At 39.0% G+C, this 15,470-nt stretch overlaps 1 protein-coding gene across 8 annotated transcripts in view; it reads right to left on the reverse strand.

The window, feature by feature from the left end:
• Nucleotides 1-15,470, reverse strand: part of LOC133571119 (kalirin-like) — a 69,372-nt gene that overhangs the window by 22,715 nt on the left and 31,187 nt on the right. For all 8 annotated transcript variants that reach the window (XR_012051415.1, XM_072916616.1, XM_061924197.1 and 5 more), the window contains 8 exons: nucleotides 14,024-14,133; nucleotides 13,890-13,959; nucleotides 13,726-13,815; nucleotides 12,536-12,628; nucleotides 12,365-12,476; nucleotides 12,084-12,274; nucleotides 11,701-11,802; nucleotides 11,476-11,630 (listed from right to left, as the gene is read on the reverse strand). Coding sequence is in view for 7 of the 8 variants with exons in the window: in XM_072916616.1 (XP_072772717.1) it covers nucleotides 11,476-11,630; nucleotides 11,701-11,802; nucleotides 12,084-12,274; nucleotides 12,365-12,476; nucleotides 12,536-12,628; nucleotides 13,726-13,815; nucleotides 13,890-13,959; nucleotides 14,024-14,133 (923 nt within the window). In the remaining variant the exon portion in view is untranslated. The remainder of the gene's footprint in view (nucleotides 1-11,475; nucleotides 11,631-11,700; nucleotides 11,803-12,083; nucleotides 12,275-12,364; nucleotides 12,477-12,535; nucleotides 12,629-13,725; nucleotides 13,816-13,889; nucleotides 13,960-14,023; nucleotides 14,134-15,470) is intronic.

A 15,470-nucleotide genomic window follows, 5' to 3' on the forward strand; every position in this document is an offset into this window, starting at 1 on the left:
GAAATGCTATTGCAAAAATAAAAATAAACATTAAAAAAAGTGGAATGAGGTGAAATTTAACTAGAAAAAGTTGCAATGTTGACACAAAGTTGCCATGCAGGCTGTTTTTTTTTCCCTTTTGTCTATCTTTATTTATTTTTTTTGCCATTGCTCAAAAAAAAAAAAAAAAATCAATGTTATAATGAATTATTGACCTTTTCAAGGCTCCAATTATTTCAAACATTTCACTTTAAAAGGTTTTATGTGGAAAATATTGCATATATTGTGTGGTTTCCATAGAAAAACATCAACGTTTTCTTTGACAAAAGAGCATAAAACAAACAAGGTAAAATGGACAGATATATCTGAAGTTGATCTCGTAACTTAAGTGTTGAAAGTTAAAAAAACAAACAAATAAAAAGTATCACTTTCTGAGGGGGGCACCTTTTGGGTCCCAAATATATTTAATGGGATTTTATTTATCTTTTCACTGTGATGAATTAAAATCAATGGTGTCCTCCATTATTGATCTTTTTAAGGCTCTAATTAGTTCACATCAAACATTGCTTTCTGAATGTTTTGGGCAGTGAGGGAAATGCTGCATATTTCACTTTTATTATAAAAAACAAAGTTGTCATTGACAGAAAAGGCATACATTTTTTTTTTTACTTTATATCAACCTGAAGTTGACATACTGTAGAGATTTACTGTAAGTGTTAAATAATAAAAAAATAATAATAATTTGACTTATTTTTAACATTTTAATGACTTAGACCCTTTATGATCCCTGGGAGCCCTAAAGGTAAATAATACAAATAAAAATCCATATATTTTGTTATGGTTTGAAAATGAAAAATATCAAAATGGCCCCTGCATGCTTGAATTTTTCCGTGTGCGGCCCTCAGTGGAAAAAGTTTGGCCACCCCTGGTTTGAATGACTTTAGTGCTGCTGCTGCATCACAACAACAACGGCTCACTTCCGCCACAACAAGAAAGTTATTGACACATGCAAGGCTGTAGCTGCAACTCATTTACTCCCAAATGCGCCTAAAAACAGACCGTGTGACTTGAAGAAAAAACATGTGCGAATAGGAATTTCAAAGCTTTCATCGCATTTTGCGCCTAAAATAAATCCAAATTTGATCATTGTAGATGGAAATGTTTCAAATGGGACAAGTGATTGACACGTGGTGTCACTGATCTGCTCTGCTCACCTAGTTCAAACACTCAGTCTTCCAACACGGAAGAAACAAGGTCTTAGTTGGAGGAACTGGTTAGTCAAAAAGGTTTTCTTCACCACCTTAAATAAACCTGACACAAACTGCACTGCTCGCTAGCAACTACAAGAGTCAGAGGGAACATTCCACTACAAATTAATGATTGAAGTGACAAACTTGCCAACCAAACAATACCCCGTTTGTTGATAAGAACATACAGTTATGGTAGCTCCGCCTTTTAAAGGCACACACACACTGCGCTCATATGGACCTTATCTCAACTGCCTTATGTCAGATATTTGAATTGTTTTTAAGTAATGCATGACTTACTTCCCCTGTTAATTAATTACATGTATTAAACAGTCATTTTGTTAGTTCAATTACTTTTTGGGTGAAGTAACTATACAATAATGACTTTTTAAAAGTAACTTTCAGAACACAGCATCATGAAGCAGTTGGCAGGTTGGTGGTCATGGCTAAAATAGGTAAACATATAATAATGTTTACCTATTAAAAGGTCAATTATTTTGATGTTGCTTTCTTCGACGCAGAAAGACATGTTTTATGCCACTCCTTATTTGTCTACTAGATATGTTTGATGTTGTGTGTGAATGCACAACGGTGAGCTTTGTTGATGTTATTGACTTGCAAGAGTGCTAATCAGGTATATTTGGTCACTGCATGACTGCAAGCTAATTGATGCTAACATGCTTTTTAGGCTAGTTCTATTTAAATATTGCATCATTATGCCTCATTTGTAGGTATCCATCAATCCATCCATTTTCTACCGCTTTTTTTAACTGATGTCCGCTGTAATATTGGCACAGATTACAAATATTACATCTTTAATGGCTGTGCTGATGACGCTACTAGCAAGAATGTATCTGGGTGGATGCAAGTCGGATGCAATGAAAGACCGGCGGAAGAGAGCTTTTCGAAGGAGTTTTTGGACGAAAATGATGGAAACTACATTTTTGCATGTCTCAAAGTTCTTTCAAAAGGCTCTGGATTGATGGAAGGACTTTTAAATCTGAAGGAAAAAGCGTTGGTACCCCGACTGACATCCAGAGGAAGGTTGCTATTGTCCTGGACTATTTTGCTCGTTGTGTGCAAAGTGAATCAGTTGGCTTGCACAAATGCAGCGTGAAGAGGTTTGTGTACGCTTTATTATTCACCTTTAATATACCTGCTTCATTATCTTTCATCCATCCATCCATCCATTTTCTACCGCTTATTTCATCTCATTCCTATTTTGTTCCAGAGTCCGAATGAAGTGGACATTTTACATTGCCTTAGCTACCTTCTTAAATATATATGTTTCTTTTTTTCTACCATCGATGTACTTCAAAATGTTTTGTTCTTTTAATTTGTGAAGCAAAGTTTCCTCTTCATTACTATTGTTGCTGTTTTTAATGAATGGTATCTGCGGTTGAGACTGGCGCATGCGTAATGCAAAGGGTCCTCTCTGGTTTCCAATTGCATAATCCAGGTATATTAGTCCGACTTTTCAAAAACCGAACACAATTGGATTATGGTGTTTCCATGCGTTGTAGGAGGCTTTTTTAGAGCCAAACTGTTTGAGAAATCAGACTAATTTAGTGCATGGACACGTACTGGCTGAGAGCCCTCAGCAAAACGAGTCCAGACGCCCCCTTCTTGGTCAAACAGTCAGCCAGCTGCTCCTTAGTTGCTGACTACATGATCTTCTGAATAGTACCGGAGTGGATGAGTTCTTTGATAGTGTTGATTTTGAATCAGTCTTTTTTCTGTGAATGATTTTGTGGATTTTACAGCATCCAAAAGCGAGTGGTTGTCAGTCACAGACACTATTGGCAAATAGTCACTTGTACAGTCACCTGTGGTGATGTCTTCAGTACAGTGAAGCTAAGAAATCTGCGCTGTCGATGTGCTCAAGTGCCAACGTCTCTCCAGCTAAAGTTCTCCCAAAAACTCTCCTGATCTTGTTTGACTGCCAGCATAAGGGCAAGAATCTTCCACACTCTCATAAGCATGACACTTTGAGTGCCTGCCTCTGGAAGATCTCCCATTGATGAATTACTGAACACCACCGGCTTTAGGGAGCTGTCATTCCCCCAAGCACTGAAACCTCAAAGATACCTCCTCTGTCTTCAGTTTTCTATTCAGTTTATTAGCACAATGCAGAGTCTGAACTGTGGCATGCTTTGAACTGGGCTAGGATGGATATGTCAAACATTAAATTGGGTCTGCTCTGCCTCGCCACCCACAATTGTTGTCCAATCTTTGACTTAAGCACATCATGTTCAGTGTCTGCTAGGCTGGCCTCCCGCTCTGTGCCTATGGTACACATAAATGGGCTAGAGATATTTTTTATGTACATCCATTGTTGCACCTGTATTTCATCCTTTACAGAGTACCTCCATCCCAATGTAGCTGAAGCTGCTGTGTTCTTCTTGTCCAACTTAAAAAGCAGCTTTCAAATGAAAGATGACTGTCATGGAGAACGTTTGTGAACCTCTCCAGATAAAGTCATCCACATGACAAGCATGGACTCCCATCACATTGCAGGAATCATGCAACCAGTAGAACACTGCTGAGTCAACTTTTGATACAGTACCTCCCAACTGCTGCATAATGTCCTTCACCCTCCTGTACTAATACAGAGAAGAAACACACTTCTTAAACTTCCACACAGTTAATTTGCTCTGATCTTCTAGAGAAGGACAATGTAGACATTTCAGGTTAACAATTCACCTTGCAAAAAGGCTGCTTTAATGTCCACGGGGTTCAGCTTCCATTTATTTGACCATATAACAGCAATGATCATTTTAGGGACTCCGTAGGTGAATGTTTTGGTGGCTCCTCTGTGTTCATTTCCTTAAAGCCTCTTGCAACAACACCATCTGATGTCTCCTTAATGTGCAAACCCACCTTGTAGAGATGCATTTCTGACCTTCATCTTTTACCTCTTCAAACACATTGTTCTGTTTCCAGTTGCTGAGTTTTTGATAATGCTGTATTTTCAATTCCCATCCCCTGATTATCTCTTTCTCTCAGCATATCTTGTGAGCCAGCAACCTTTTGAAGTATTGATTGATGAACAGGAACATAAGTATTCCCGTGGCAAAAAAATATTACCACACCATCTTGACCGATGACTGGACCTCTCCACTCTGTAGAATCCATCCGTTTGTAGTAAACCTTATGCCCCGTCTCATTTCGGTCATCAGTGGGTCGCAGTTGTTTCCAAAGGGCTCTTCCGATCCTCTCTGAGCATTCTTTTTCTGTGATTGCCCTTCTTCTAGCATGTAGTGCTGAGATATGTTTGGCCACCCAAGCAGCCACACTAGTCCTTTCTAGTCCTAGTGGCTTATCAGTGAGAACTGACGACAGATTTGGGTTCTGCCCGAACACTAGCTGGTAGGGACTGTAGCCATGTATATTGTGCATAGAGTTACTTGCCATCAGGGCTCAGTCTAGGGCTGTCTTTTAGTTACATCCATTGTCTCTCTTTACTTTTAACAGGATTTCAGTGAGGGTTTGATTATGCCGCTTCAAGAGACTGTTGCTCCATAGGCTATGAGCTGCAGTCGTTTTTACTTCAATGTTAACATTTTCAGCCATGTCCCTCATTTCCTCATTGTTAAAATCACCCCCATTGTCAGTGGACAATCTGTGTGGAGGACCATGAACACTTATCCAGCAGTGAATAAAGTGGTTCACTATCACTTTGAGTTTATTTGGTGGTAATGATGCTCCCTGCACTGAATGGTGTGAAGTGGTCAATGGCATGCAGATACCACCCTGCTGGCTCTAGCTCATTTGAAGTCCACAGTTAGAGTTTCATTGTAGGTTGAGGCCATAGGTAAACCAACTGCTGGCTTAGGCTCTGGTTTACTCTATCTAATGCATGTCTCACAGTATCCTTCAGGATTGTGGCAAACTCCTCATCAGTATTACCAGAGCAGGTCAACATTATTTTCAGTCTGTCAACTGAGGCATGTCCAAACTGCTAGTGCAGAGAAACAGTGTGTACAACCAACGTGATGGAAGAACAAATGAGCTGCACAAAATTCAAGTCTTTTGACTTTCATGATCATAAATGCTATGAGTTAGAAAATAACATTGACCCAGATATTCACTTCTATCAGGACTCTAATGTGGACTGTGAGTATTACACTGAAGAACAGTTTCATTAACATGTTAAAATGGAAGGCTTTTCTGTGATTCACTTCAACAGCAGGAGTCTTTACAGTAACTTTTCCAAAATTAAAGAGTATCTTAAACAAATACAGCAAAGGTTTACCATAATAGCAATTTCAGAGAATTGGTTGAGTGATAGCAAGGAATTAGTGGATGGATTAGAGGGATATGAAATGTTTTGGCAAAACAGGATGAACAAAAGGGGAGGGGGTGTTGTATTGTTTGTGATGTCCTCTCTCAAATGTAGGCTGATTGCTGACATGACAACTGCTATTGACAATCTGATGGAATGTGTAACTATTGAAATAAGTGTTGAAGGATCCAAAAACATATGAATTAGTTGTATTTATAGAACTCCAGGAACATGCATTGATCTATTTAATAAGAACATTTTTGAGTTATATGAAAGACATAATGATAAGGTGATCTTGATTTGTGGTGACTTCAACATTGATTTGATGAAATTTAATGATCACATGAAAACCACTGATTTTGTTAATCTGATGTTTAACTTGAGTTTCTTTCCACTAATTGTAAAACCTGACAGAATAACAAAGGACAGCTTAACACTGATTGACAATATTTTTGTAAATGTATTTGATGGGAATAGAAAAAGTGGACTCTTAGTGACTGATGTAAGTGATCACTTGCCTGTCCTGACAGTGATCCAAATGAACAAGGAGCAAAACTTACAAACAAAAAGACAAATAAATAACTTTGTTAGAATAAAATCACCAGAAGCAGTTAAGGCATTCAAGGCTGATCTTTTAAATCAGGATTGGCAAAATGTTTTTGTGGAGGATACTAATGAAGCATACGATACATTCCTGGATATATTTCTGACACTTTATGACCGTCATTGTCCATTGAGAGAATATAAGCAAAATAATAAAAAGAGGGAGAAACCATGGATAACAAAGGGTTTAGTAAAAGCTTGTAAACAAAAGGCTTTACAAGGAATTTATTAAGCATGGAACAAAGGAAAATGAGGACAAATATAAAAAGTATAAAAACAGATTGACATGAGGCTGCAACAAAAAAACTAATACGAACAATTGCTGCATAAACATAAAAATAATATAATTGAAATCTGGAATGTGCTTAATACTATGATTAAAAAATCTAGCAAAAATGATTTTACAGCTTATCTGGTAAAAGATGACAACTCAATTATTGAACATATATAGAAAAATAGCTGAGGAATTCAATACGTTTTTTGAGAATGTTGGCCTAAATTTGGCAAAAAATATTAATTTTAATATGAATGATGAGAAAAAGTTAAAGCGTGTATCTGACATTAAAAATTCAATGTTTCTTGGCGGAGTTTGTCAAAGTGATGTGTTAGAAGTGGTCAGAAAGTTTAAAAACTAAAGATCTGTGGATGGTAACAACGTGGATATGTCACTTGTTAAAGAAGTGATGGATTGTGTCCTGAAGCCGTTTACTCACATATGTTATACATCTTTATCAACTGGAACTTTTCCTGACAAAATGAAAATTGCTAAAGTTATTCCGATTCATAAAAATGGTGATAAACATATGGTCTCAAATTATAGACCTGTGTCTCTACTACCTCAATTTGCAAAAATGATTAAGAAATGATTTGTAAATAGACTTGATAAGTTCATTGACAAACATGAGCTACTGAATGATGATCAGTATGGCTTCAGGAGTAATCCATCTACATCCCGAGCAGTGATGGACTTTGTAGAAAACATAGTTACAGCAATAGAAAAAAAGCAACACACCGTTGGAGTATTTATTGACTTATGTAAAGCTTTTGACACAATCCATCATTCCTTACTTCTGCAAAAATGGTAAAACTATGGCATAAGAGGTGTTTCACAACAGTGGTTAAGTAGTTATTTAAGTAATAGATCTCAATATGTAGAAATTAATAAGACTAAATCACAGCCAAGAAGAGTAACTTGTGGGGTTCCACAAGGCTCGGTATTGGGACTTAAGTTATTTATACTATATTTGAATAATATTTGTTCAGTGTCTAATAAATTAAAATGTATTATGTTTTCAGATGATACAAATGTATATTGTTTAGGAGAAGACTTGAAGGAAGTGTTGAGGATAATAGAGGTTGAGTTGCTTCAGCTAAAAAAATGGTTTGATATTAATAAGTTATCATTAAATGATAAGAAAACTAAATTTATGGTGTTTAGTGGTGCAAGGACAAATTGCGAAGCAAAATTAAAATTAAATCTAGTGGAAATCGATAGAGTATATGAAACTAAATTCTTGGGAATAATAATTGATCATAAATTATGTTGGAAACCGCATATTGAATATATAAAGGGAAAAATATCCAAATGCATTGCTATTCTTTATAAAGTAAAACACATGCTGAATAAAAAATGTCTGCATATGTTATATTATTCTTTTATTTTTCCATATTTAACATATTGTGTTGAAGTTTGGGGAAATGTTTATAAAACAAACGTAGAGCCAATAATTAAACTTCAAAAAAGGGTCATTAGAATAATACACAAAGCGTGCTACTATGAACATACCAATCCATTATTTATAAGTTCTAATGTGTTAAAATTTTCAGATATTGTGTTTTTAAAAACAATGGAAATGATGTTTCGAGTAAAGAACATCAGCCTTCCAGCTTGTATTCTTAGCTTATTTCAATTAAGAGGAGAAAACTATCATTTACGGGGATATTGATTTTTGAAATAGGTAAAGCAAGAACGAATATAAAATACAAATGTATTTCAGTTTTAGGAGTTAAATGGTGGAACAAGCTCAGTGATGAGTTGAAGACATATAGTTCTTTGTTAAGGTTTAAGAAAACATTGAAAGGTGAAATAATTGAAAATGATCAAATATAGTAACAATTACTTTCATCCCATTTTTTTTTTTTTCTTTTTAACATTGATGTTCCAGGTAATCTTATTTTCAAAACCAACAGCTTGTCCATTACTCTCAGCAATTCCTGTGTCTCACCCTCCTCCCAAGTCAAGAGTCTGGGTGTCATCCTCGACAGCACACTCTCCTTTCAAGCCCACATCAACAACATTACCCGGTCTGCTTACTTTCATCTTCGGAACATTAACCGTCTTCGCCCATCCCTTACCCCTCATACTGCTGCCATACTAGTCCATAGCCTGGTTCATCCCTTACACCTCATACTGCTGCCATACTAGTCCATAGCCTGGTCCATCCCTTACCCCTCATACTGCTGCCATACTAGTCCATAGCCTGGTTCATCCCTTACACCTCATACTGCTGCCATACTAGTCCATAGCCTGGTCCATCCCTTACCCCTCATACTGCTGCCATACTAGTCCATAGCCTGGTTCATCCCTTACACCTCATACTGCTGCCATACTAGTCCATAGCCTGGTTCATCCCTTACACCTCATACTGCTGCCATACTAGTCCATAGCCTGGTTCATCCCTTACCCCTCATACTGCTGCCATACTAGTCCATAGCCTGGTTCATCCCTTACACCTCATACTGCTGCCATACTAGTCCATAGCCTGGTTCATCCCTTACCCCTCATACTGCTGCCATACTAGTCCATAGCCTGGTTCATCCCTTACCCCTCATACTGCTGCCATACTAGTCCATATCCTGGTCAACTCTCTCCTGTTTGGTCTCCCTCACAAGTCACTTCACAAACTTCAGCTTCTCCAGAACTCTGCAGCCCGGATAATCAGCAGAACCCCTTCAATCCAGCACATCAGCCCTGTTCTGCAGCATCTCCACTGGCTACCCATCAAACATCGTATCCACTTTAAAATAATTCTCCTCACTTTCAAAGCCATCCATAACCTCTCTCCATCATATCTCTCTGACCTGATCCATGTCGCCACGCCCTCACCTTCCCTAAGATCCTCTTCATCCATCCATCTCACTGTCCCTTTATTTCAAGTGTCCACCATGGCTGCCCGAGCTTTCAGCCGCTCTGCCCCACATCTTTGGAACTCTCTTCACCAGACCTTCGCAACTTAGATTCAATATCCCTCTTCAAATCAAGACTCAAAACACATCTATTCCTGACTGCCTATTCATTGTAATCATCTTTTCTTTTCTCTTTGTTGTTGTTGTTTTTATCCAATTTGATTGTACTGTTGTGATTTTGTACGGTGTCCTTGAGTGCCTAGAAAGGCGCCTTATAAATCAAATGTATTTTTATTGTTATTATTATTTCAGTGAAGGTAAAGGATAGGCAAATATAAGCCTTGGCTTCAGCCTATTCCTTTTTCGGTCATGCTTTTTCTTTTCTTTTCTTTTCTTTTTGTGTGTAAATGTGTATGATTGTTATATATGTATAATCTGTACTCTTAAACTGGTCACACAAAATTGTTAATGGTTGATGGTTGATTATATGACCGAAATAAACTTATTTCATTCATTCATTCAAATTCTAGTGCAGTTTTAATTGAATGTTTTGTTTCTCCTGTTTTGTCATGCTTTCTGTCACTATTAGGATGTCATCTTCATTTTGAATGTCACGTCCATCTGGGGGTACTTTCATCCCTCAATTGTACACAATATTGTGCTGACGATGTCAGTTCAGGTTTTACAGGTTGCTTGAACTTGAACTTGGCTTTGTCATTCTCGATGTCCAAAACTGCACCTACTCCTTTAGTGGAGTTTTGCTTAAAGCAAAGGGGTATCGGCTGGGACAACTTATGTCTCAATTTGACATCTAGTCTGTGATATAACGGTAGAGGTTTTCCCTTTCTTTGTGTAAGGGAAAATTCTCCCACCGCCAAACTTAAATGGTCTCGCACTCTTTATGTTCTTTTTTTCAGCAACTCAACCTTGGCTGACATAATGATATAGCCATGTATCGCCACAGACTAATCGGGTGCAAGCTGTGTCAATCACAGCAGATCCAAAAGACTCTTCCATGAACATCTCTGTGTTAGACAATATGGCTTTAGATAATAAAGTAATGTTGCATTCCTCAAACTCTCTTTGTCCTTTATCTTCAGCATGTTCATTTTTCTGGGGGAAGTCCTTTGCTCAGTGATATAGACTTTGGCAGACTCTCATTCTACAGCTGTTTGAGGTTAAACTTTGTGTAGTAGGCAGCATCGGTTGCCCCTCCGCTCACCTTCAGTGCATCAGCACCCAACTGTGGCGTAGTGTGGCCAAATAAACTCTTCAAGGCAGCCTTTTTGTTGTCAAACGTAAAGCTAGAACAAGCAGCAAGAGCCAACTGTTTGTCTTTGACAGTCAGTCCCACAGTCTTAAAAAGATTTAATCCTAACACCGCATCCGGCATTTTAAATTGCCGAATGATGTTGTATCTCTCTGTTCAAACTTGACGACGTGATCCACCATCTAAGCACCATTTTCTTTCGTTATCCGGTCAATCTCTGTGTAGGCCTTCATTGGCCTCCTCTTACAAAAAAACAGAGTCCCGTTTTTTCAGAAGTGTAGTCATATTATTATATTTGTTTGAATCCTCTGTGGGTATTTGCAGCCTGCTGTCCCTCGCTCTCCCCATTAGTGACAAGGCAAGTGCCAAAGTTCCTTCTTCTTATGCAAATCAGTAACTAGTCTCCATACCATGACCTCATATTTCCAGCTTTCGTACCATTTCTTCTCATCAAACGCCTGCGGGACTTTATAATTACCAGCGGCCATCGTCTGCTATCAATGTTGGCTCAATAACTACGATGACATCTGTACATTTTAATGACTTCACAGAACTGCTGCATCACGACAACAACGGCTCACTTCCACCAATACAACACCACCATTCAACATGCGCAGTGGGAAATGTAGCACCTGATATCAGCAATGAGTTGTAGCGTGAATAGAATAGATTTCCGGTAAACAGAACAGTGCTACAGCAACACAGACCTCTAGGACAGCACTCTGGTCAGTATTAAACTGGACAATACACTCTGGTACAAATATACAACTTCAGAGCATCAAACCTCATCCCATTAAAAAAATATAATAATAATATCATTTTTCAAAGTTACAATTGTGATCCTGTCTAGTTCTACCACTAGTGTTGATCAGAGGAAAACAATTCACTGTCCTAACAATTGTGAGGGAAGTGTTGGGGTTGGAGGTAAAAAGCAGCTTTATAGGCTATGACATCAGTGTGCTGACCTGCGTGAGATGCTGCGTTGTCGCCCGAGAGTCAGGTTGGGAGTCTTTGGAAGTGGAATGGGCTCCCTCAGTGCACCCCGCAGGTGACCTCGCCTCTCCTGAATGACCTGTCGAATGCTGCGGACCCACTCTTGCTTTAGCTCCAAGGACAGGGCCTGGAAAGACAGCAGGACAGGCTGAGTAAAGCCATGGTTCAGAAATTAAATCAATGGAGCGAACATTTACCTTCAGAACCGTCCTGTTATCGGAGGTCGGCGTCCTTCCAACCCAAAGAGCAAATTTACAAGGATCCCCTTCAATGTGTTCTGTTACACCAAGTTCTGATGTCTGACATTGAGAGACAGGATCCATCATTAGCAGAAGTCTACTGCAACTGTCAAATTGAAGTCATTTAGAGGCTCCAGCTACCCCAAGAGGGAAAAGCGGCAGAAAATGGATGGATGGATACTCATAGCATCATTTTAGGAAATGTCTTTCTTCCCCCAAACTACAAGTACATATAAATACATCCCAATAAATCTATTTAATGACTTTAGGTCCTCCACGAATCATGTTAACATGTTAGAAATCTTTCATTTGATGCCAAAGTAGCGGAAGGTGGGTGTTACCCTCAGGCGGCTCTTGTAAAGGTACTTGGCTCGTCCTGATGAGTCTTTCATCTCCTTACTGAAGATGAGTGACAGCTCAAACAAGAAGAGGTGTCGGTCACGCCCCTTCCTGATTAGAGACTTTGGTTCCCAAACAAGAAAGGAGTCTTGCAAGAGAAGCTCACCTTGCACCTCCAGACCTTCTTCCAGACCTGACGGTGAATGACAAACTCATTTTACAGAGGTCATTGAACAATAAAATGACATTTCCTAAGCAACGATCTCATTTGAAAAGTTGATACCTTCGAGCATGCTAACGTGCATAGCATCGTTGGCTCTTTTGGGAACACTGAGCATCACGTCCAAGCCTTCCTTGATCTCTCCTTTTCCTTCTTCGCAGCAAGCCAGCAACTCCTGCAAGCAAACACGTCTTAAAAGAGTCACATTAGGAACGTTGTGTGGTACCGGTTTACCTTAAGCAGCAGTTGGTACTTTGTGATTCTCTGAACTGGTTTGATGAGCGCTGACGAGATGGAGTTTGCCAGCCCATGTCTCCTTTGGACCTCCTGCAGATCAACAAGACCAGACTCAGACATTTAAGAAGTACAACTTTTGCATCTGGATCCTATTTTTCGGACTATAAGGTGCACTTAAAAATCCTTTCATTTTCTCAAAACTCGACAGTGCGCCTTATAACCCGGTGCGCCTAATGTACGGAATAATTCTGGTTGTGCTTACCGACCTTGAAGCAATTTTATTTGGTACATGGTGTAATGATAAGTGTGACCAGTAGGTGGCAGTCACACATAAGAGATACGTGTAGACTGCAATATGACGCCAAAACTTTAAATGTTCCATTAAAAATAAAGAACATTATTATCAAAAATCTGTCAAAATGTTTTAATATGACTTTGAAGCCGCAGCGCTTGATGGATTGTCAGGCCATTACGGCTACTGTAGTCAGAGATACAAGTATTACTATGGTGTGTGTATAAGGACCGCAAAATGGCACCTATTAGCAGACATTATCTGCCGTTTTGATTCACAATATTATGCAAAACCAACTTTTCTTACCTTCTGGTACCTGCTGATCTGTATTTGGGATCTGCATAAGTGACATTCATCCTCCACTGTTGCCATTTCTAATATAAAGTAGTGTAAAGTTCTAACTTATATCTCGCTATGGAAGCGCTAAAAACTACCGGTGTAGTGAGTTTACATTATTCACCCAAGGAACTTTAGTTATTAGAGAGTTCCGGTCACGGGACACATTTCGGGCGTTGTTGTTGCACTAGTGAGCCACGGATGAGGAGATGCTGCTCCGTTATTGATTGAAGGAAAGTGTGAATATCATTAAAAGAGTTAGCGCCATCTTTTGACACTTCTTCCACTCCGTCCTTGCACGCTACACCGCTACAACAAAGATGACGGAGAGAAGACGCTGTCCAAGTGGAGGCACGTAAATAAGACCGCCCACAAAACGGCGCATCTTGAAGCGACTGTCAGAAAGCGACTTGAAGACATTTTTTAATATTTATGAGAAAATTACAATATGACCCCTTTAATGTGCCTTATGTATGAAAAAAGGCCTTACTAGACCCACTCATCAGCAGTGCACCTTATAATCTGGTGTGCGCTATGGTCCGTAAAATAGGGTATTTACCTCAAAGAAGCCAGTGCCGTGCAGCTGGATCAGTAAGCTGGAGTCTGGCTTGTTCCTGCAGTAGGTCACGTACATGTGAAACTTGTCAGCCTGAGAGGAGGAACACCATCACACTCAAAGAGAGGATTTTTTGAAATCAGTTTCAATAAAAGCAGATGGGTTACCCATGTGACGAAACAATGTCCCACATCTTCAGGAAGCTGCTCGTAGTTCTCCAGTTCCTTCAGGAAAATACTGGAACAGGCATTGTGACTTTACTACAAGAGCGCAAACACAAGCCTCAACATGGCATTAATACCTGTTATGGAACTCGTAGATATCCTGAATGTTCCCGAACACCACATCATCTTTGTTGCTAAGACCAGATGGGACGTCCTCTGAGCCACTCGTCATCTCCCAATGGTATGTCTACAGCATGTCAGGAAGTAGTAAGTATTGTGTAGAGCAGGGGTCTTCAACCCATCGCTCGCGAGCTACCACCCCTTTCCGAGTAGCTCACCACAGGCTTCTAGAATCTAGCGTGAAATGTAGCGCGTTATTATGCACTGATATCTCAAATCTGCTATCTGTTACCAAACAAGTCAAGTTTTTTCAACGGGTCTTTTAGGTGAACAAAAAAAACCAATGCGCTGACATAAGAATATAAGATAGCAACTGAGAATCAGTTCTAAATGTCCACTTATAATAACCGTTCAAATGACTCAACGCGTTCACAAACGTCACATTTCGAAGCCACACAGATTAATTCGATGCAACAATGGTGGACTTGCGCAATCTATCGAGTTACAACTGACGTTTTCAGCATGTTTATTTCAATGTCATTGATTTAAAGAACAACAACATTGAAGTGTACATGACGTTGGTGTGTTACAATTTCCACACGGCGTGGCGGTGAAAGTCTGTTAATGTGTCTGTATGAGAGTGATTCCCCAGAAAATGAGGTTATTGATAGTTATATGTATTTTTATACTAATTAATAAACGTTCCATTTCAATGTGGTTTCAAATTTATATGCGGATCGCAAGTGGACAAAAAATCAAGCTCAAATTCGACCCATTTAAACATAAGAATCCTAACACTCGACAGGGATAATTAATGCAAGATTATTAATTAGGTGAAGTAATGTAATATCCACTACAACTAATGTATATTCAATAAGAAGACACAATGATCCTTTTCAACTTAAGACTAATATTTATTTATGTATTAGTGCTGTGAAATTTGATCAAAATACGACAATGCGACTTTGAAGTACGACTTTGAAGCCGCACCGCTTGGATTGTCGGCCCAGTATACGGCTACTGTAGTCAGAGATATAAGGACCGCTGCATGGCACCCATTAGCAGACATATTATCTGCCGTTTTGTTTCACAATATTATGCAAAAGCAACTTTTCTTACCATCTGGTACCTGCTGATCTGTATTTGGGATCTGCATAAGTCCTGAAAATGTGTGCACGTCCGCCACTGTAGTCAATAAACTTCTTCTTTTTCTCTATCTTCTTGTTATGTGACATTCATCCTCCACTGTTGCCATTTCTAATATAAAGTAGTGTAAAGTTCTTACTTATATATGTCAGTAAACTCACCATGAAAGCACTAAAACATACCGGTGTAGTGACTTTACATTATTCACCCAAGGAACTTTAGTTATTAGAGAGTTCCGTTCACGGGACACATTTCGGGCGTTGTTGTTGCACTAGTGAGCCACGGATGAGGAGATGCTGCTCCGTTATTGATTGAAGT

The sequence above is a fragment of the Nerophis lumbriciformis genome, linkage group LG28, assembly GCF_033978685.3.
Source record: "Nerophis lumbriciformis linkage group LG28, RoL_Nlum_v2.1, whole genome shotgun sequence".
NCBI lineage: Eukaryota > Metazoa > Chordata > Actinopteri > Syngnathiformes > Syngnathidae > Nerophis > Nerophis lumbriciformis.